General features: G+C 39.2%; 1 protein-coding gene across 5 annotated transcripts in view; it reads left to right on the plus strand.

Moving 5' to 3' along the window:
• Positions 1-20,965, plus strand: part of rbm33a (RNA binding motif protein 33a) — a 74,526-nt gene that overhangs the window by 13,954 nt on the left and 39,607 nt on the right. For 2 of the 5 annotated variants that reach the window (XM_079604870.1, XM_079604867.1), the window contains exons 5-13: positions 1,475-1,742; positions 8,441-8,563; positions 8,648-8,834; positions 9,530-9,825; positions 13,339-13,663; positions 14,176-14,237; positions 16,428-16,554; positions 16,715-17,064; positions 19,346-19,624. In XM_079604870.1, the coding sequence (XP_079460996.1) occupies positions 1,475-1,742; positions 8,441-8,563; positions 8,648-8,834; positions 9,530-9,825; positions 13,339-13,663; positions 14,176-14,237; positions 16,428-16,554; positions 16,715-17,064; positions 19,346-19,624 (2,017 nt within the window). The remainder of the gene's footprint in view (positions 1-1,474; positions 1,743-8,440; positions 8,564-8,647; positions 8,835-9,529; positions 9,826-13,338; positions 13,664-14,175; positions 14,238-16,427; positions 16,555-16,714; positions 17,065-19,345; positions 19,625-20,965) is intronic. The other 3 variants (XM_079604871.1, XM_079604869.1, XM_079604868.1) reach the window with 2 other exon arrangements.

Here is a 20,965-nt window from a genome sequence, read left to right on the forward strand (position 1 = left end):
TGATAGATATGGGCCAGAAGGCGCCTCCTAGCGGTCTAACCCTAACCCTACCCCAGACCTAAACCCAACCATAACCGAACAAAGCTCTGTGCGTCTCATATTGACGCTAAAGGGTGCCATGTTCGTTGGATGTAGACGATTTGTCAAAAGCGTCAGTATATGACGCCCAAGGATGAGAATGCGTTGGTCTGACGTCAGCGTGTTGTCAAATCAGCAGGTAACTTTGACAGCAATGAATGAACAGACGCATATTGTTGCCACTATACGGTTATTATTACGGCATTACTACCTGCAGCACCAACTATACACGAGGCTAGTTCAAATTCGCCAAATGAACGTCCTCATTGTGCGAACATTTGATCGTCGCCGGCAGGAAAGGAGGAGAAGACTGCAAGCGTTTTTCCAGTTGACTTATGTCGTCAGACCATATTTCAAATAAAAACCTTGTCTCCTCCTCTCCCCATGTGCTACCACGGCTCATTTTTCCTGCTATCTTTGTCTTCTTCGGCTACGCGTAAACCACCAGAACTACCTGTAAATGGCCTGAAAGTCCGAACCTTACAGAAAATGCTTTCACACTATAACGAACCAAACCTTTGTTCAGTTTGATCCGGACCGAGACTACCTCTTTTCATCAGACCAAATTCGTCTGTTTGGTCCGGACCGTGGTCCGGGGAGGTTTAACGCCTGTAATTTTGGTTCGGATCAAACTGAAAAGTCAGAAAATCCGGACCAAACAAGGTAGATGTGAAAGGGCCCTTACTCTCTGCAACCGCTTGCAAAGTATTTTACGCTGTTGTTAGTTTTTTTAAATATCTAATGGATGAACTCTCATATACATTGTACATCAGTGTAAACATGTTTTCCAAAATACTATTTATTTATTTATTTTGGTATAACCTTTTTAATTGGCAAAGTGTTTCATTTAAAACGTGTTTGTAAACGAATCAGACCAACGTTAAGCTATTCTTCCTAACTGATAAAATGTAGTTTGTTTTAAGTCATGACAGTTGAAGGCGCCACTTACTAAATCTGTTCTGATGTTTTTATGGTGAAGAATGGTGGAATAGTCTGCAGTATAGCCCAAAATAGCCTATATTGCAAGTTCTTCTTTTTATTATTGTTGTATAGAATAATGTCAGCTCACAATTAATATATTTTAATAAAGTGAATAAATAAAGTTCACTTTTAAATTTTGGGGTCATAATGGTCTTCACCCCATAATTTATGCAAAGCTTCAGTGCTCGAAAATCAATAGAGCAGTTCATCCATAACATTATTAGAGATGACATTGAACTAACTTTGACACCTTCTGCTTTAATCAAATGGCTTACTTTTTTGGAATTAAAATAAGTGGTTTAAAATAACAATCTTGTGGTAACTCAAGGGCTCTTGTAACAAAAGCAACATACAAACCTACAGATTCATTACTTTATTGTCCAGTGCTTAACACGTGTCTTTGTGTCTGGTCCAGTGGTCAGGGTGAGGCTGTGAGTTTAAATGCAACACTGGGTCTGGGCACCTCTGGTCACCTTCAAGATGAAGACGTAGGATTTACTGAAAATGCCTATGAAGAGACAGAGGGGTGCCGAGCAGGATTCTCTCAGGGTGGGCAGTATGAGGCAGATGAATACCAAGCAGAGGATGAAGGGTTGGAATACACAGGAGGCCAGAATTGTGATGAATATCAAGATGAAGTTTTGGACCTACAGATCGACGAGCCACTGGATGACGATTTTCAAGTAAGTCACAATTTTGCTTGCTATCTCTATTGCTTGCACTCTCCATAATCCCCCACCACATTTCCTTCACGTCTGCTGCCTGACAACACATGCTTTGTGACCCTCAGGCCTCAAGGTTTTGTTCAGGGCGAGATACTTTTCACTGTCTTTGTTCAGCAGATGTCCTGCCAATCCATGCTGGCTAATGGGAAAAGCTCTCAGACAAGATCTGATAAAGTTGGCTGTATAGGTGAAAAGATTATTGACCTTCTTTAAAGTGGTCTTTAGCAAGCATGACACAGGGGCATGATTGATGAGTCGTGTCCTTTCTGTACATGTTTATTTATTTATTTGCTTAGATCGTAAAGAGACCGTTCATTCAAAAATGAGAATTGTCATCATTGACTCACCCGCATGACGTTCCAAAGCCATACGTTTATGATTCATTCAGATCAATTAATTATCTGTACTGTAACGAACAATTCCTTTATGCATCAGACAAAGTTAGTAAGATGTAATAAGGACAAACATGGCAGTACATATTCTTAATTCAGTCCCAAGTGATAGTGTCTTCAGAAGACTGGACACTGTCTGACCAGATTGGGTAGATCTTTAAACATGGATCTGGGACAACTATTTACGGGTAAATATTAGGGCTGTTGGAACGAATTCCGAAATTCGAATATAATTCGAATATTTAAAAAATCAATACTATTCGAATGCTGAAGTTACTATTCGAATATTGCTTTTTTTATTTCTTTTATTTATTTTTTTGTTATATGATATCTTGCCTGCCTTTCTCGCCAACTTGGCTTACACAGGCATGTGAAAATGAAATGCTTTTGTTTCGTCTGATAAACAATTAAAAAATTTAATCGTAACACAATTGTGCGCGTTATCCACACTGCATCGTCATAACAATACTGTCAATAATGGCGGCGAGCAATGTCTCCATGGAAACGGAGATCACCACTCCTGACAATTTGAGAAGCGATGTGTGGAAGGTGTTTGGATTTCAAATCATAAATGGGAAAATTAAATCACAAATAAAGTCTGAATGAAATATCACTCCTCAACTTTCAACCTTACTGTGCGTTCACACCGGACGCGAATAGCGCGTCAAATTCGCGCCTGCCGCGTCTAGTTATACACTTGACCACTTTTGTGTCCATTCGCGCCTGACGCGCTATTCGCGTCCGGTGTGAACGCACCATTAGGGCACATCTGACAACGCTATGTTATTCTGTCCAATGAACCGCTGCTAAAACAGGCAAGAATGACTTATTTTCTTCTCTTTATCACGGGGCTTACCAGTTGTCTGCTGTCCTAGCCGCGCAACAATCACTGACAGAGTTGTGAAACTCTGACACAACATCAGACAACTGATCAGTGGAAAAATGTTCATTCAAGTTGCCAAATTAAAGTCATTCATTTTGTTCCGCTGTTTTATTGTTAATAAAAAAAACGCTATCACCCGTTTCTAAATGTTTATTGTAATGTTAGCTGTCCCTCTAGTGGACAGAACGTGTAACAACAACCAAATGCTATAGTGGCATTGACGATCCATAAGCCTGTGTAATGTCGCAAATATTGATAATAGGATGAATTTGAGCTTTTAATATTCGAATATTATTCGAATATTAAATAAAATAAGGAAGGGAATTTGAATAGTATTATAGAGGAAGATTGACAGCCCTAGTAAATATTACAGTATACAAACATCACAGACAATGGCAGATAGCGACCAAGGCAGCTCTGGCATAATGTAAATAACACTTCTATAAATCACTTACAGTTTCTTTACAGTTATTGAGGTAAACATGCCTAAGGTACCGTAAAACCATGCCTAAGGTGCTGGCAGTGAATTTCATGTTAAAATGTGAATGGCACCCAACCCTAATCTTAACTCAGTCAGATGTAGCCTAGATTTTTTTTTAAAGGAATTTCTACGTTTTACTTAAGCTCAATGCCAATGGGATTCTTTAGTTTCTGCTTTTTAGGGGGTTTGGAGGTTGGGATATTCTCCTTAATGTTTTGTTTTGTACCGAAGAAAGATGTGCTAAGAAAATACAAAACACTTACTTGAATGTGTAGTATAAACTGACTTACTTTGCTAAAGGGTCATTGAGGCAACAGATGTGGAAAAGCATTTTTGCTGTCAATACAAAGGTGATAAACCACCTTTGCCAGCTGTTTCTTGTTGCACTCTTGAAGAATATTGCCATTGAATTCAGCTTTAAATTTAGTTTTCTTAGACCGTATGATATCTATGTTTACAAGGTTGCTTAGCTGCCGGGGCTTAGCATCTTTGTGTTTACTGTTATCCAGAGTTAATGTGTGGAACGGTTTAAAGGATTAAGCATTTTCCCTGTAAGTGGTCAGTTCATGTGCTGTGTGCAGGATACGTGTCATAGTCATTTTGGTCTGTCTGTCTGACTTTCTGTGCTATGCTTAGTGTACAGTTCTTTAGATTCGCCTTCTGTCACCCAGCAATTATTTTATTGTTCTCTGTAGTGAACATTTGCTAAGTGAATTTCTCTGAGATCATTCCACAGTTTTAAGTAGTAATGTATCTTAAAGACTTTATGGGCGTGTCATAAATACCAGATTGGGGTTTAGCCATGACAACTCCTTGGTTTTTGTGATGTCTGAGGTTGCAATTTAGAACATTTTATGAAACAAGAGTAACACTGTGTATAGTGGTCGACCGATATATCGGCCGATATTTGGCATTTTTTAAATATCGGCATCGGCCGAATCCGATACGTTTTTCTGATTGGCCGATGTATTAGAAGCAGGAACTTTATTTTGACGGGGCTCCAGACTTTTATTCTGACAGGCGGTGCTGAGAACACCAGCGCCTGAGAAGAGAACGGCAGCGCCTGATCACACAGCGCTCACTCACATTCACCGCCTTCATTAGTTTACGATCTCTGTCAGTCTCATCTAATATTTTTTTAGACAGAACTGGTATACAAAGAAAGTAATGGTATGCGAAAAAGTAAACCGTTTGCTTTTATATTATTTGTAACAGAAAAGGCAAACAATCAGGCTAAAATATACCGTCAACATTCAGCAAATGGGCATCTACATCATTTAAACAAATCTATGAATATCTAATAAACATTTAATTTCACAAACCTTGGAGATTTAATCGAATCCAGCTGTGATATCTTGTGAAGTGTGCATTTGTAGCCTGCATAAACGTTTTACTGCGAGTGACGGTCAGTCTGTGCCAAGTGAGAATGCGAACAGAACATCAGGTTCACAGGAGACGCGATCGAAAACCTTTAAATCTTTCATTTGAAAATATGATCTGCTATATCCAGTTGCACAGTGTGTCATATTCATATAGTTTTCACTGTGTGCTGTATGTAAAATAAGCGTTACCTTGTTGAAAAAATATGATACCAGTGCGCACGAAATTACCAGATTACTGAGTGCCCTGTTACAGTGTTTACTTCCTTTTCATTCACATATTCATATATATTTAAACAATTACTTTATTTGTGAAAAATACTGTAATAGGATTGCAGATTCAAGAAGTTGCCATCTAAAGCACAAGCTTTTATTTTTAAAAAAAAATGGTTTTTAATGTATTAAATATTGATAAAAAAAAAAAATATATATATATATATATATATATAAATATATATAAATATAAATATCGGCCATCGGCCACCCTGCTCTCCAAGATATCGGTATCGGCCATTAAAAAACCAATATCGGTCGACCACTAATTGTGTATCATGTGTTAGGCTTGCTGCGAGATTCACTGCACAGATCAGCAGCAGGTAGCAACACCTTCAGACAATGCCTTCGAAAATGCTTTGATCACAACCGGAGGGTCTCAGACAAATTACAGAGAGAATCCCACCCGCAAAAGGAATACAACCGTTTCTATAGAATAGGAGCATGGCGAAAATTACATGATACATTACATAATTTCCCTACAATTTGATTGGTTCTTCATAGGCAAACCCTTCTGTTACTAGGTAGAAGAAAACTCTGTTTTGTTAATTACTTAATTGTTAATCACAAGTTTTCAAACCTAAGACATCTGTCTAGTTTAATTTCCCCTATTTGTTATTTATACACTCAAAGTCACGAGTTTTCCACTAAAGGGTTTGGAAACATTTAAGATTCAAAAGCATATGAATGTTGTTCCTGCAAGAAAAATAAATGTTAGTTTTTATTAATTAAGAAATCCATCACATAACGTATTGGGAAGCCAGAATGTTTCCAGACAGGATATTTATATGATGCAGGCGGCCGCTCTATCAGCAGCGTGTCTCCTTCGCTTGCCATGATAAACTGCAACACACCAACACGCGAGGAACTGTGATATCAGCAACAGATTTACATACATAAAAGTTGATTGGATAGCTACTCTTACCTGAAACGCATGTGGAGCATATCCATCGACAGAAAATACATTAGAGGAACTCCGGTTGTATTTCCCCCCTACGAGCCATATTATAGATGCATCGTCAGATTAGAGATGAACCGCGGTGCAAGTGTGTGCTGAACCATGAGTGAAGAACGGTATATGGTCCTTTTTTTTTTTACAGAGAGCCGTTGCACCCCTAATATGTAGAAATGATTAATTTGGACATTTTTATTTCAGTATTCAGTATTACCTTGATAAACAAAATAGAACCAGAACCTAGAAAATGTTTGGTGTACATGGAGCATCAGGGTTAGTCACTTTACACAAAGACACAGAGACTGATACAATCTTGCAGGAGTCAAGGCTCATCAGACTGCTCCTTTTGTTCTGCCTTTCATTGACCTTTAATGCAGGACAGATGTCGTTGATCATTCTGCCTGTCCAGGTGATCGCTTGATCACTGGTGTCCAGGGTGATGCTGACAGGTGCACAGAGGGCTTGCCCTCACATCGCATTTTGCAAGTTTGTCTGTTTAATGCCAGTTTCTTTATATTTCTGTACATTATTCTAGTCTTATTGTTACTGCTGAGATCAGGATTCACTGTAGACAAATGACCTGGAGAGTTTTGTAATAGAAGCATACAGCACACGTTTTCTCAAGGATATGAATAGAAAAACACTGTCTCTTCAAATATAAGTTTGCTTGAGCACTGTTGACTCTCCATAGCAGTGAAATTTATGTCGTCCAAATATATTATAAAAGGTGCCCTGCAACAATAATACCTATAGAAATATGTCGTAGTGCCTAAAGTTGAAAAGTTAGTCGCTGTACTCTAATATATGTAGGCTACATGGCTATAAGAAAGAAATTCAGCTTTTTGTTATAAATATTAGGCCTATGCTACTTAGCCTACATGTGAGAGCAGTGAAGAAACCGAGTTTTGTGAAACTGCAGAGTAGGACATGGCACAAATAAGATAAGACGCATAACTTATGACATTGTTATATGATCACAATATTTTTTTCCATATTGATTGATATTAATATTTATCACAATATATAATTTGATAACGCTGCGAGCTAGAAGAGGCCCTTGACAATGTCCGAAGCCTGGAGAAACCAGAGGGTTCATTAATTACATTTTAAAATATAGTTTTAGAAAACACAACGTAAACTTTTAACTGTGCAAACATGTTTTTTTTTCAGTACCTTGTCATGACAAACATTTTGACTGAACTTTGAAATGCATTTGCCTACATGTTAGTCAGACAGTAACACATCTAGTATACAGTGATGTAACAAAAAATATGTTTACCAGTGTTGTCACAATGTAATTTCCCTGCGGAATAGAATTCCAATGTACTGGTACAATGAGGTACTTTTTAATTTGATTATTTTTAATTATTTTATTTATTTAAATTTATTTCACTACAATATCCAAAAATATCGCTGCAGACATGACTATATGAGAGGGATTTCAGATTCCATTAGCCAAAGTAAAATCTCAATTTAAAGAGTGAAATGTGTACTTCAGCAGAGGGAAATGGGTTAGAGGACCTGTAAGCTATAACAGGTGGACATAAACAGGTATAGCAGGGGATGGAGACAGTACCTGTGGAGGATGATTGAAGCAGAGATGGGCACAAAACCTGTGAGGATGGAGACAAGACCGGTGGTGTAGGATGTGAGGTTCAGCAAGGTAGTCAGCAGAAGCCGTGTGTGCCCGTCTCTCCGGATGCTTTTGTACATTCTGTGCTCGAGCGTGTGTGAGAATTTGCTCAAAGTCAGATGATGATATTTCCCTGTCAGTGAGCTGTGTGTGTGCTGGAGCTTTCTTTGTGTCTGTTTGTGTGCGTGTGTGTGTGCATGTGAGTGAGTGTGTGTAAAGACAACACAGTCAATGATATTTTCACCACCACTGAGCCGTGTGCGTGTTTATCTCCCATTCTCTGTGTATCATGTCAAACATTTACATCTCATTGAATTTCAAATATCAGCAGGAATGGTAATAGGGAATAGTAATGAGACTGGGCTCCCACTGTTATGCTAATTTAGGAAGACTCCCCTTCAGCGCCCCCTCCCCTCCCCAACTTCAGAATGCTGCACTGGGCCTTTCTGGCCTGTCTCTCAGATGTGATTTTGCTTCATTCTAATGTTTTATCTTCATCAGTGTCATTTGTGGCATTGAACAGGTTCTGGTTTTGTCGACCTACGACACGGTCCGGAACATGTTTCAATCCATAATAAACAAGAGATCTGTTTAGCCCTGATGTTCTAGTCCTGCTTGAATTTCCATTGAATGGAGTAAATATTTGTTTGTTCTTCGCAGGTGGATGAATACCCGACTGAGTATAGTGAAGAGCACACTGGCAGACAGGAAGTGGCTGAGGAGGAGGAGCATGAAGAGGAAACTGAGGAGCAGGACAGCTCTCAGGTCACAGAATTGGAGGAGGTAAAGAATGGCTGCTTCAGACGGTTTGTGCTCTTTCGTGGAGATTGCGTGAGTCTAATGATCTATGTGTGCTGTATGCTTCAGGTGGAGAATGAAAACGATCCAGAAGCTGAGCCAGAGCAGGATGCAGATGTAAAGGAGGAGTCTGATGAGGAAGAGGAAGATGTCGAAGAATCTAGACGTCTGCGATTTAAGACGGAGCGTAAAGATGACACAGTGGTCAGACTGTCTGATGCTGCCAGTAAAAGAAGGAACATCCCAGAAACATTAGGTGGGGAATTGACATGAAGCACCTTTTTTTACTTTTACGAGTTAAAAAATCTCATATGGTCTTGTTTTGAGTAATCTGACTTATTTTAGATTCTACAGATTCAAGCATTTGTGAGTAAAAATTACTTATTTTTTTATGATTTGGCTGCACCGGTGTGAGTGACTAGTTTTCCATTTGATTAGGTCATCAAGAAAGACCCATCCCTAAACTTAAGTCAGTAAGGCAGACCTACTGGATTAACATGACATAACAATTAATATTCATGAGCAAAGCCTAGCTAGCCAGTCTTGACAAAATATTTTTGTTCGTAAGGTGATTAGTGAAGGCTGTTGTAGTTTGGTGTGAGGTTATATGAGGTGAACAGAAAGTATTGCTCAAATATTTTAACTTGACAGGTGTTCATAATAATATATATATATATATAATTTTTTTTTTCAGACTTAAGTAAATGTACATTTGGAACAGCTTTTTTTTAAAGGTTTAACTTGAGGGCCCAAGTGCTTATAAACAAAAATATTATTATATTAAAATTATTTTATTATCGTCATCCTATTTATGAGCAGTATAAAAAAGGCTAAATTGATCCTCCAAAGAGGTTAAGAAAGATGGTGATGGTTTAGTTGTTTTAAACCATGAATTGCTTCATTTGTCAGAATCAAATAAATCTGGATCTTTTGTTTTGTCTTTCCTTTCAGAGCTCTCTGAGGAAGCTAAAGCAGACCTGCAGGAGTTTGAAGAAAAGGAACGTCAGAGGAAGCAGGGCCGTTTTGGAGGGCGAGGAAGAGGGTGGCCACGACCAGATGGAATGAGGGGAGGAATGGCAGGTAGAGGTGGGATCAGGGGAAGAGGAGGAGGAGGAGGACGTGGAGTCGGTGGAAGAGGCGATTTCCATCTATTTGGAATGGGAGGTTTCCGTGGTGATGGAGTTGGAGGGCAGGGGAGAATACATGAGCAAAGGCCTCCACTGATGCAAGTGAATTTGGGAATGCAGGTAAGAAACTGAACCTCTTCATCAACTCTTCATTGATTACACAATGCGAGATAGGACACTCAAGACTCGCACATACATTTTCATCTTGTAAGAATCCACTTTCTATTGAACATATTTTGCTGGACTACTTTTACCCCTTTGAGGAACTTGTTTTATTCTGTTGATACTTTTGAAAAGGTTTTTAACCAAGTAAATACAAATCTAGTCTTAGGCCGCGTGTCCACAAGCATTTTTTCAATTGTTTTCATTGGGAGCGCCGCGTTTTGAGCGCAGCGAGGCGCTGAACGTTTTTGTCATGCTGAAGCGCTGCGCGCTCTGCGTTTTTTACAGGTCACCGAGAGTTGAAGAATGTTCAACTTTGGCTAAAACGCAACGCTCATCACTGTCACTTTTTACCCAACCGACCAATCACAGTGAAGGAATGGGCGGGACAAATAACACACCGACCAACTGTCACAACATTCTTTCTGTACAACGACATCAACCAGCAGAGCTAACCGAACAAGTAAACTGTGCTGCGGATATTCTGTATCATAGCAACGAAGTGTCTCAACTGAAATAACGCTGCGCTGCCAAAACACTCTCAAGCGTCCACAGCTGGAAAATAATGCTTTTGTGGACACACGGCCTTAAGGTTTTTAGATAAATTAATCTTAAACATTTGATTTATTTTTATTTTTGAATAACTAAACCTGGCTGACGTCAGGATTAAAAAAGGAAAGAAAAACTACACTGAACCTGTTCTAATAACATTACCGTAATAAAAATGTGTGGTATGACAGCTTAAATTATATTTTAGAGATCCTCCAATGGACCCTTTTCACATTACTTGGTCCTAATAATAATATTAGAGTGTTTTACGTTTAAGTTATCTTTGAAATTATAACCTAAACGTAAAACCAGTATAACAAAAAGTGTTTGTGGAAAACATTGCCTACGCTGGCTTTTTAAAATTAAATAAAAAATATATATTTTAAATTGTTTTATTGTTGAAGTATTTTACTGTACTACATTTTATTATGTAAATGCAGCATTGGTGAGCATAAGAGACTTTCAAAATCATTAAATATTACTAACCACACTAGTGTATAAACAGTAACATTGTTTGCAACAGTTGGACACAGCTTTAGTAGTGACAGCTATTCTGTTTGCAAACACATATTTTAACTTGAATGGTCAGGCAATGGGATTGATCCTTTTGAGGCTATTGAAGATTTTGAATCGGTTTTAGATGATGGTTCTTTGACTTGTCATGTCTCACCCTTGTGGAGTGAAGTCAGTCTGCTTTTGATTAAAAGTCAATTATCACTGTTCTCACTCCTCCTCTTATCCATGTTGATATATGGATTATGGCAAATAACTTGGCGGGAGTCCATTGAGGAAGCATTACACCAAATTAAATTTGTACTTTGCTGAAGGATTTAGCTTCCTGCGCTTATTTTATTATTAAATATCTGTCGAGGATGTAATCCCTTTGCGCTTGAGCTGTTCGTTTCGAACGTTCGTGCTGCACCTTTTTCTTTCTTTTTTTAAAGCTGATTTTCTTTTATGGAGAAGGAAAGCCTTTTCAGGCTTTTGACACAACTTGTCATTCCTCGACATTGATATTTTATTTTGCGTTATGCTTCAGACAGTGCTTTATAGTGCACTGTTGTAATGATTGAATCGAATCCACTTCTGTCTATGGGTTGTCATATAAAGTAAAAGTTGTCTTCATCTGATGATGAGTTAATAATATAGTGTGCTTACATGTGCGAGGCTTTCTGAAATGGACTGCATTATGTATTCTATGTGTTTGTGTATGTAGGCTATGTGTACATATATAGTGATGTTATTGTTAACTTTGTCAGTTATATTGTGGTCTGTGATGGGTGGGGAATGGGATAGTGAGAGCTTGTGTGTGTGTGTGCGTGTCCGTATGGTGTGTGTGAATGTGTGTTAGTGTTTTTTTTTTGTTGATTGTATCTACTCTGTTGTTTTGCTGTTCTAAGTTGTTTGGACATGATCCTCAGGACCCCCATGAAAACGAGATAGTTTCATCTCATGGGGTTGATCCTTTAATAAATAAATGTTTATAAATAAATAAATAAATGTATCTAGTTTGGGGAGTAAATTTTTCACTCATCATATGAAATGAGGAGCTCTTTTCCAAAACGCTATAAATCCATTTCAATAGTTTTCAGGAAAATGACATTATTTACCTAGACCCACACATTTTGTGAATATTCAATTTATCCTGTTAAAATGGTTGTGTGCCTCAGTCTGAACATGTTGAACAATGATTATTAAATCAAACAACAATATTGTTGATGATAAATTCAAAGTTAATTTATTTATTTTTCAAAACGCTATAAATCCATCAATTGTTTCCCAAAAAATTATGGTTTGTCTTTAATACTTTAATTTAATTAAAATTAAACAAGTGCAAATGCATGAAATAAATAAAAGCCCACTATAATAAATAGTTAAATAAAATAAATAGTACAAATAAAATAAATAATTCCAATGACACATTTTAATATTGTCCAGCACATAACACTCATACAAATACCAGTCCTTAAATACAACAATGTTAAAAATGTATTTAAATTATTTAGTAATTTAGGCTAATTGTAATTTGGTGCCGAACCTGAAAAAAGTCATGATAGCCTAGTAATTGTAACCATATTCAATAAGTTATTTAGTAATACATTCAGAGTCATTTTTAGTAAAGTGTCAAACCTGTAACAAATAGGACCAATTTGTCCACTACATATGCATGAAAAAACGAATTATTAAATAATGATAACGATATTCAATAAGCAAGTCAGTCAGTAATAAATAAATAAAATAAAAATCAAGATAATAAATAAAAATCAGGTCGTCCGGTGACAGCCTCTCGGCCTGACAGAAACCTGTGGGAGCAGCTTTGTTGACGTCCCACTGTTGGTATTAACGCGCCTCCCGCGAATCTTCTTTTGTTGTTGTTTTTTGTGATTATCTTTGTCCAGTCTGCGATTTGTAATCTTTAAAGCACTCATTTTGAGGAATTAATGAAATAAACGTCTGTTCAGATCGCCGCCTATTTTGATTGCTTAGAACGCGCCCGAATTCTGATTGGTCGAGAGGATGTATCGCGTTTAGGGTAAAAATAGGTTTGGCGCTTATTGCGTTTTGGAAAGAAACTGCATCTTGCAGTACATTTTAAACCAGGAAATATCGCGATTTTGGCATGCCACGTTGATGGAGCAGTGAATAGGTTCAGTACACAGCAAAATGACATGATAAACTCATTTTTTTTTTAAATGGCGTTTATCGCGTTTTGGAAAAGAGCTCTTCAAATATGTTGTCTGTTTAGCATAAGGACACAGGCACAGTGGATGTAGATTCAGCCGCAGACACATGGCTCTTATGATTGATTACTTGATTCAAGGTCACAACACTACAAGATAATGATTTTTTTGGGGTGAAAGAGAAGGCTTACGCTATCGATTGATGCTCTTTTTGTTTCTTTCTCTCTCTCTCTTTTTAAAGCAGCAGCTCAGAATGACTCCTCCGCTCCAGCATCACCACCATCAGTCGCGTCTGCCTGGTGCGAGAGGCGCTGGAGGTCCTGGGCTATTCCCAGATCCAGGCACCCCGATCCCTCAGCAGCCGCTGCAGCTGTTGATGCCACACCTGGCCCACCGTTCCCCGGGGCCCAGAACGCAACACGACACGCACGGACTGCGCTTGTTGAACTCACCACCACGGCACTCACACGCACATCCCAACCAACACCAGCAGCATCAACAGCACCACCCCAAGAACATTCACATTAACCCTCACTTCAGAGGACCCTCCTCTTCACCCGTGCAAGGTACGGACAAAATCAGCGACCTGATATTCATATATTTGGGTGGATAGAAGATGTCTGAGCATCTGCTGTAAGATGTGCTTGACCTGTTAAAGTGCCTATTCCATGTATATTTTTAGGCTTTGCACTTTTGGCTGATGCTTACTCACATTTTCACTCAGGTCCTTTAAAGAGTCCCCCCCCCCCCCCCCCTTTTTTTGGTATGGCCCTCACTCTGTAGGCAGCCCATCAGCATTAAACCATCTTTCTGAAATGCACACATCTGCGGAGGTGAAATTACTCCTTTTGAGTGTCAGTTTATCTCATTAGGTGGCCCAGTCTGTGCGAGAGAGAGATGCACAGTTTAATCAGCAGAACAGCCCTCTCTCTGTGACCAGCTGTGACAAACCATGGTTTAGACTCGTGGCAAGAAGAGACTTTTATGGTGTCCGTGTTACGCCGCCCCACTCTCTCGTTCTGCAACCCTTTTTCTGCCTGTCTGACTCACGCTTTTTCTATTTCCATTTTAATCTCAGTTCCCTCAATGCCTCCTGTGCAGAACCAACCGAGGCCTAACATCGCGCCACAGAGACTCCCGGTAAGTTACCTCACATTGCTTTAAGTTAGAATTAACTGGTTTTGCTCTGCATATAAATGCAGTATGTTACGGTCGACATCATGGTATTTTCTGAATTTGACTGGCCCGTAGTCAACGAAACCAACATTTGTCTAGCTGTGTGGAAGGCATGTTTCTAAAAATGTTCTCATATGTGGGGAAGATCTGCCAGTTGAAATCGAAATGGAGACCGTGAAAACTCAGAACAGATGTAAAAGCCCTTTACTGACTGTAAGGATGTAGAGGAACCATCAGGCAGCTGCCCGTGCTGTGGCTAAAGTGATTACTGCTGAGGAGTCCATCTCACCCCCCTCCCCAGTTCTCTTCTCTGTCCTCACTGATATAAATACTTTGGTTTTCCCTTTTACCGTTGCTGTCAAAAGGATGCATAATTCAGTGTTTCAGTATGACAAATGGCTGTTACAGGAACGCTGTGCAGTGTTACATGCTAAATTTTTATCTAAAACTGTTTTAAACGTGTTTTTTATATAGTTCTTATAAAATGTTTTTTTTATGACCTAAATCCAGACTACATGGATTATTTAAAAATGTATATTACACCACTGGACCATTTAACTGCAAAAAAGCATATAATGACCAGTCACATCACCTAAAATACACTTTCAAATTCATAAAAATTTGAACCTAAATTCCTGATGGTGAAAAGGAAAGTTAGTTAATGTCCATGTTATTTGTCAACTACTCATATACTGCGATCCCTAGTTTGGGGACACTGTGGACACTTGAAATGGTTGGTTGTCCCTAATCTTGCTGAATAGGAAAAGTTCCACACACACACATTCATGACACATTTCCAGCTGTCTGTCTCCCATTGCCAGTCTGGTACAGACAGGACACCATTTAAAATGCCAATGGCATTTTGCAGGGAGCAGCGTCCATTAGCCCTCTGGGCACTTGATTATCATACATTAGCATACGATCACATCTCATCTTACAATAGGCTGATCCACAATTTCTCTATGAATATTTACTACTGCAGAGTTTTTGAATATTAATCTCCATGCTACATATTTATATTGTATTTTATGTTTGATGCTGTTCATAACAGAAAAATTCTAAAACTGTTTAGTGAGCTCCATGGCCTGTCTTAATTTTGCAAGTTAGTACAATTTTTAAGTTTTTTTTTTTTTTTTGTTAGTAAGATTTATTGTAGTTTAACATAAATTGCTCTTAGTATGTCATAAAACGGTACCAGTACTATATATATATATATATATATATACTTTGATAATTGGTCAGATACCTGAACACTGAACAGCAGAAATGAAGAATGTGCCAGGTGTATTTTAAGACACAAGAGGCTTGTCTCCAAAATGGCAGTAGCCCTTGTTTGGCATTTGTCTTTCCCACTCCCTCTCTATCTCACAGGCAGATCATAACTGGTTACATATTGAACAGATCCATGGGTATTTACGAAAGATTAGCCCCCAGAAAGGACATGCTCCTTTTATCAAACGAATGCAAACTTGCAAAGGTATTGTGAATGTACTTAAGCTCCCTTTGTATTACTGGAGCTGACCTTTTGAATAGAGCAATGAAGTCCACAATAACAATGTGATTCTCTCTCGCTCCCTCCTGGCCATTGCTTAGCTAAGCTGCCTGATTGACTTTCTGTTAAGCAACTTGGCTGGCCTTGGTGACACTCACTGGCCGACTGAAGATCAGAGCTGGAAACGTGGATTAAAAGTTTGATTGCATCTTAAGTCATTTATAATGAGTAAAGAGGTGCTAAGCATCACAATTTGCTGTAGTGTGGCCCCTTTGAACGAAGGCTAATTTCTTAAGAGCTAAGGATATTTTCAAAGAATAAAGGAGAGGGGATTCACATTCAACTCCAGGATTAGTAAGGATCGTTATCTTTCTTTCCTCTGGAAAGGTAGAGAGGGGATTTTGAGTTTTATGAGCAATGGGTTAGGTAAGCACTGAGAACGGATAAAGATTTGTAATTCAAGGGTGTATGCAAAACGCCTTCTTTCTACCTAAAAGATTTCTCAGTGGAATAAGCTGATGTTTATGATCTTAATATGAAGAGCTAAATTTAAAAAAGATGATAAGGTGCACAAATAAGAAGCTTTAAAACTCATGTCAACAGTAATGATATTTGCTGGAATAGTCATGTATTAATTTCTGCCATTTTCTGTCCTCCTCCAGGCTCCTCCTGATTTTCAGCAGCATCTCCAAGGGAATTTTGGCCCACCTCAGCGCCCTCTACCCTCCCAGGAGCAATGGAGAGGACCACCACCACATCACCAAGATCAAGAGCACTTCTTCTCTGGTGGTAAGGTCAAATAAAGGTGGTCACACTGGTTGCCTCATAGACTGTACCTGTATTGTCTTATATATATATAAATATAATCAATCTATATCTGTTTTGATTCTGATGCTGCTGGTTTCTGGCTTTTCGTTCATATTATTTTTCTTCCTTTTCTTATTTCTAGAACCACGTTTTTCAGGCCAGCACATGTTTGACCAGCCAGGCCCTGCCCCCCTTATGAATAACAGTGTTCTTCCGATTTCGGGGCAAGGCCCTCCGTCTTTCCCCCCTCAAGGGGGACTCGGAGGTCCTGGATTTGGTCCTCTGGGGCTCGGGCAGAACCAAGGGCCTCAGGGAGAAGGTGCTTTCCAGAGAGAACCCCTTCGGCCGGGTCTGGCCCCGCATCATGCAGGCCCTCCAGGACCCCATGGCACCCGTGCCTTTGTGGGTCACAGACAGCCCTTCTCGCCCCAGCAGCAGGGACCCCCTTTTAGCCCCCAGCACATGCTGTTTGGTATGCAGGTACGCCAGAGAGTAAGTTGGTTTACCAGAAATCTGCATGGCCTTGCTAGCATGAGGAACATTATATTTCATGTTAATTTACAGTATGGCATGGAACTAGCATGAAAAATATTGTTCTGAGTTATTGTTCAGTCTCAGTCCTGTAATTTATTCAGGAAATATTTCAGCTGTACACTACAATTCAAAAGTTTGAGGTTGGCAAGATTTTTTTTCGTGTTTTAGAAAGTCTCTTTGGCTACGTTCACACTGTGAGCCTCAGTACTCAATTGAGAATTATTGCTCAGATCCGATTATTTGGTAAAGCTGTTCACATAATATCAATATCAGACTCCAGTGTGAACAGATCATGGTCCTGAACTGACCTGCGTGCGCAAAAGAACGATAAAAATGTCACGCACACTGTCATACGGAAGTAAAAACGGAGAACATTGAAGTGAGTGATTTACACGTTTATTTATAGTGTGATTTGCCACCAAACCCAGTGAATTTAAGCACAGGCAATATATAAAACAAAGAGGATGCAAAAAAAGAGCAGAGTTTTTAAACATTTATGATATGAGCCCTCATGTTTTGCTTGTATATATAGAGCTGTCACTGTAATACTTGTGAGCTCTGAGACATCACTGTCCTTCACCGACTACCTTTCGCAACTGTCTTGATAATGTATGTAAAATCTTTGAAGTGACTCCCACGAGCGCAGAATTGTGACAAATGTTGCTCTAGAGCGAGGTAAAAGTCGCATGAATCCCGATATGATTGTTCAGACTGCGGTCGCATTGCAAAACATCTGACCTGTATTGGATTTAGGACCACATATGGAAGTGGCCATCAGATTCCATGTGGTTTGTGCTGTTCATACTGTCATGAGGAAAACATCTAAGTGAGCAAAAAAAATCGTATTTGGGCCACATTTACCTCCAGTCTGAACATAGCCTTTTGCCCACCAAGGGTGCATTTATTTGATCAAAAATACAGTAAAACAGTAATATTGTATAATAATATTAGAAGTTTAAAACAACTGTAAAATATATTCAAATAGAAAAAAGTATGAATTATTCCTGTGATGTCATTACTCCAGTATTTAGTGTCACATGATCCTTCAGTAATCGTTCTAATATGCTGATTTGATACTCAAGAAAAATGTCTTAATGTTATCAACATATGTGCTGCTTAATATTTATAAATATGTATTTATTATATTTTTCCAGTATTGTTATAGTATAATATAAAGATCAAAATAACAGCATTTATTTGAAATGGAAATATTTTGTTACATTTTAAATGTCTTTAATGTAGCATTAATGTAATGCATCCTTACTAAATAAAAGTATTCATTTCTGTTGAAAAAAATCTTACTGACCCCAAACTTTTGAATGGTGTTGTACATGGCACAGAGTCATACCTAAGGTGTTTTAGTTTCGTTCAAAACAAGTTTCAAATTTATACGTGGATGTTAGTTTGAAATGTAGGTGTTGTGTGGTGGTCGGCTGAGCAAGGAGAAGCTGCTGTCTTCAATCCAAGCAGCAGACAAGACTGCCCTCTTGTGTTAGACCTGTTTGTCAGTTCATGGTTATTTAAGGTCACTGGGTTAGTTGTTACACATCAGATGTCCATCTCTCTTTCATGAAAATAATTTCTCTTGATTCTCATCAAACACACATTGGTGTTATTTTTCTTTGCTTGACACATTAACTGGCTTTACCTGTCAGTTCAGCCAATAGTGACAAGGAACAACAAATTGTTTGTTTGGTAAACTACTTAAATATTATACTATGCTGAATTCCAGAGTAATCTGATTCTCATTCTCGACTGGCCAAATGTTCACTGTAGATGTCCTTAAGAGAACAATATCTAAAACTTGATCTGATTCATTTGTACACTTGAGATGGTAACTTTGCTCTATATTATTTTATCTGGGATGTGATTTTTTCATATTTAAATGGATTTCCTTATTTTCCGACTAGCAAAGTATGACCCATGTAAATTGCGTAAATGGCGGTGTATGATGATTGAAATCACAATTACTAAAAAAATTGCAAAATGTTTTCAAATGCATTTATTTCATGCACGGATTGTTTCTGACAGCGTTGCACAAGTTCGCGGCGCCATCTGCGGGACACCCTTATCATGTTTCAAAGCGTCACATGCGAGTAAAATTCGGCGTTAAAGCGGTGTTACTCGCCAGTTGCCCCAGTTCCTTCTTTTTTTTGTCTTTAGCTAATCACATGCCTGTTTTATGCACATTTGATTATAGGTCTCACTTTGGCTGTGTTCTTGTTTTTACGGTATTCAGGGTCTATTGCAGCAGCCCCTTCACCATGATCCTTCACTATCCCATCAGCCTTTGCACCAGCAGCAGCACCAGCAACATAGACAGGACTTGCCCCCACAGGGCCTGCCTCACTCCCAGCCTCCACACCAACAGCACCACCAACACCACCCAAGGGATCACCATCCCATGGTGCACCTCTCCCAGTCCCATTTCCACCAGTCGATTCAAAGTAGTCATAGACAGATGCAGTCCCGACCACAGGGCAACCAGCAACGAAACAACCATGCCAGGCCCAGAATGGTAAGCCTTTCAAATCTGTATTTGTTGCAGTAAGCAAGAGGTCAAGAGCAATATTGATTATAAATTAAACGACTTCAACGTCGACTAGTCACTGGTGACGTCTTTAATGAACAAATAAGCCTGAACCTCGAGCTGAGACTTGAACATGGGTTGCCATGTGCACAGCTATGGCATATAACGCAGCACTGCCCACAAGGCTATTTATCCTACATAACGGCTTATTTGGGGTCATTATATTTCACACAGATTTCTGCCTGTTCTAAATCAGATACAGATATAGTAGCAGAGTAACGATTACATTTGTATGAATGCATTAGTGAGAGAGGTGTTGCGTGTGAATTCTACCTGGCAGCGTCTCTATACTAATAGGAAAGCTGTGAGTTTGGGAAAATAAAAATATGCTAGAACTTTTCAGTTTCTACGCTATTTAATTGATAAATCACAGAGCAGTGTTGACAAAACATGTCTGCACTACTGAATGATTTTGCGTGCACGGATCTGCACGAGATGTGCAAGCTACTGTCTGTATGTGTGTGATTTAAAATGCATCAGCGCATTAGTTTTAGAACGGCGATTATCTTACATGTACAACAATCTGTTTAAAACGTGCGTTCACCCGATCAATTTTGAGCAACCAAATGGTATAATCTAGGGCTGTCACTTTTTGTTCGAAAATCGATTGCACAATCGATCGGACCAACCAACACTAGTTTCGAAAATGAAAATAGGGAATCGATTTTAACGGCTTTCAGGACGCAGAATGCGCGGCGCTGGCCGCTGGGTTCAGCGTTGCGCTTCAGATACAACGCGATTGGCCCGATTGAACTTTCACCGCGGCGTGCGCACCGCTTGGTCGACCCAGCAACAAAACGTCTCGCGCTATCTGTAGCCTATTGAATGGCTCAGCCATTGAACCGCACAGTCCAATGGCATAGATCTGACCAATTGTTGGTGTGTTTTGGAGGTAAAAACAAAAGAGCTGCTTTCACAAAACAGAATGTCTCGCAAGCCATTGAAATGAATGGGTCTCATAGCGCCGCGAATGCCGTGCCCTGTCTGAAAGGAGCTTTCTCTCAGAGCGCGTCCAGCTCGTCACGATACGCCCGCAGCGAACGAGCATCACACACACAGCAACTGCAGGTTCTGATAAACACGCATAACAGCAAATTATAGCCTACTTCTGCATAAGGTGTCGCCAGTATTTAGAAAATTTCAAGCATAGGCTACAGATTACAGTCAGCTTACAGACTCGGGCTACAGGCTACGTAGGTGAAATTTGTTTGACATTTCTAATCGTGAAAACAGCCATGTTAAAGCCTGCAGTAATGTTTTTCATTGATG

This window comes from Phoxinus phoxinus, assembly GCF_949152265.1.
Source record: "Phoxinus phoxinus genome assembly, chromosome: 2".
Lineage (NCBI taxonomy): Eukaryota > Metazoa > Chordata > Actinopteri > Cypriniformes > Leuciscidae > Phoxinus > Phoxinus phoxinus.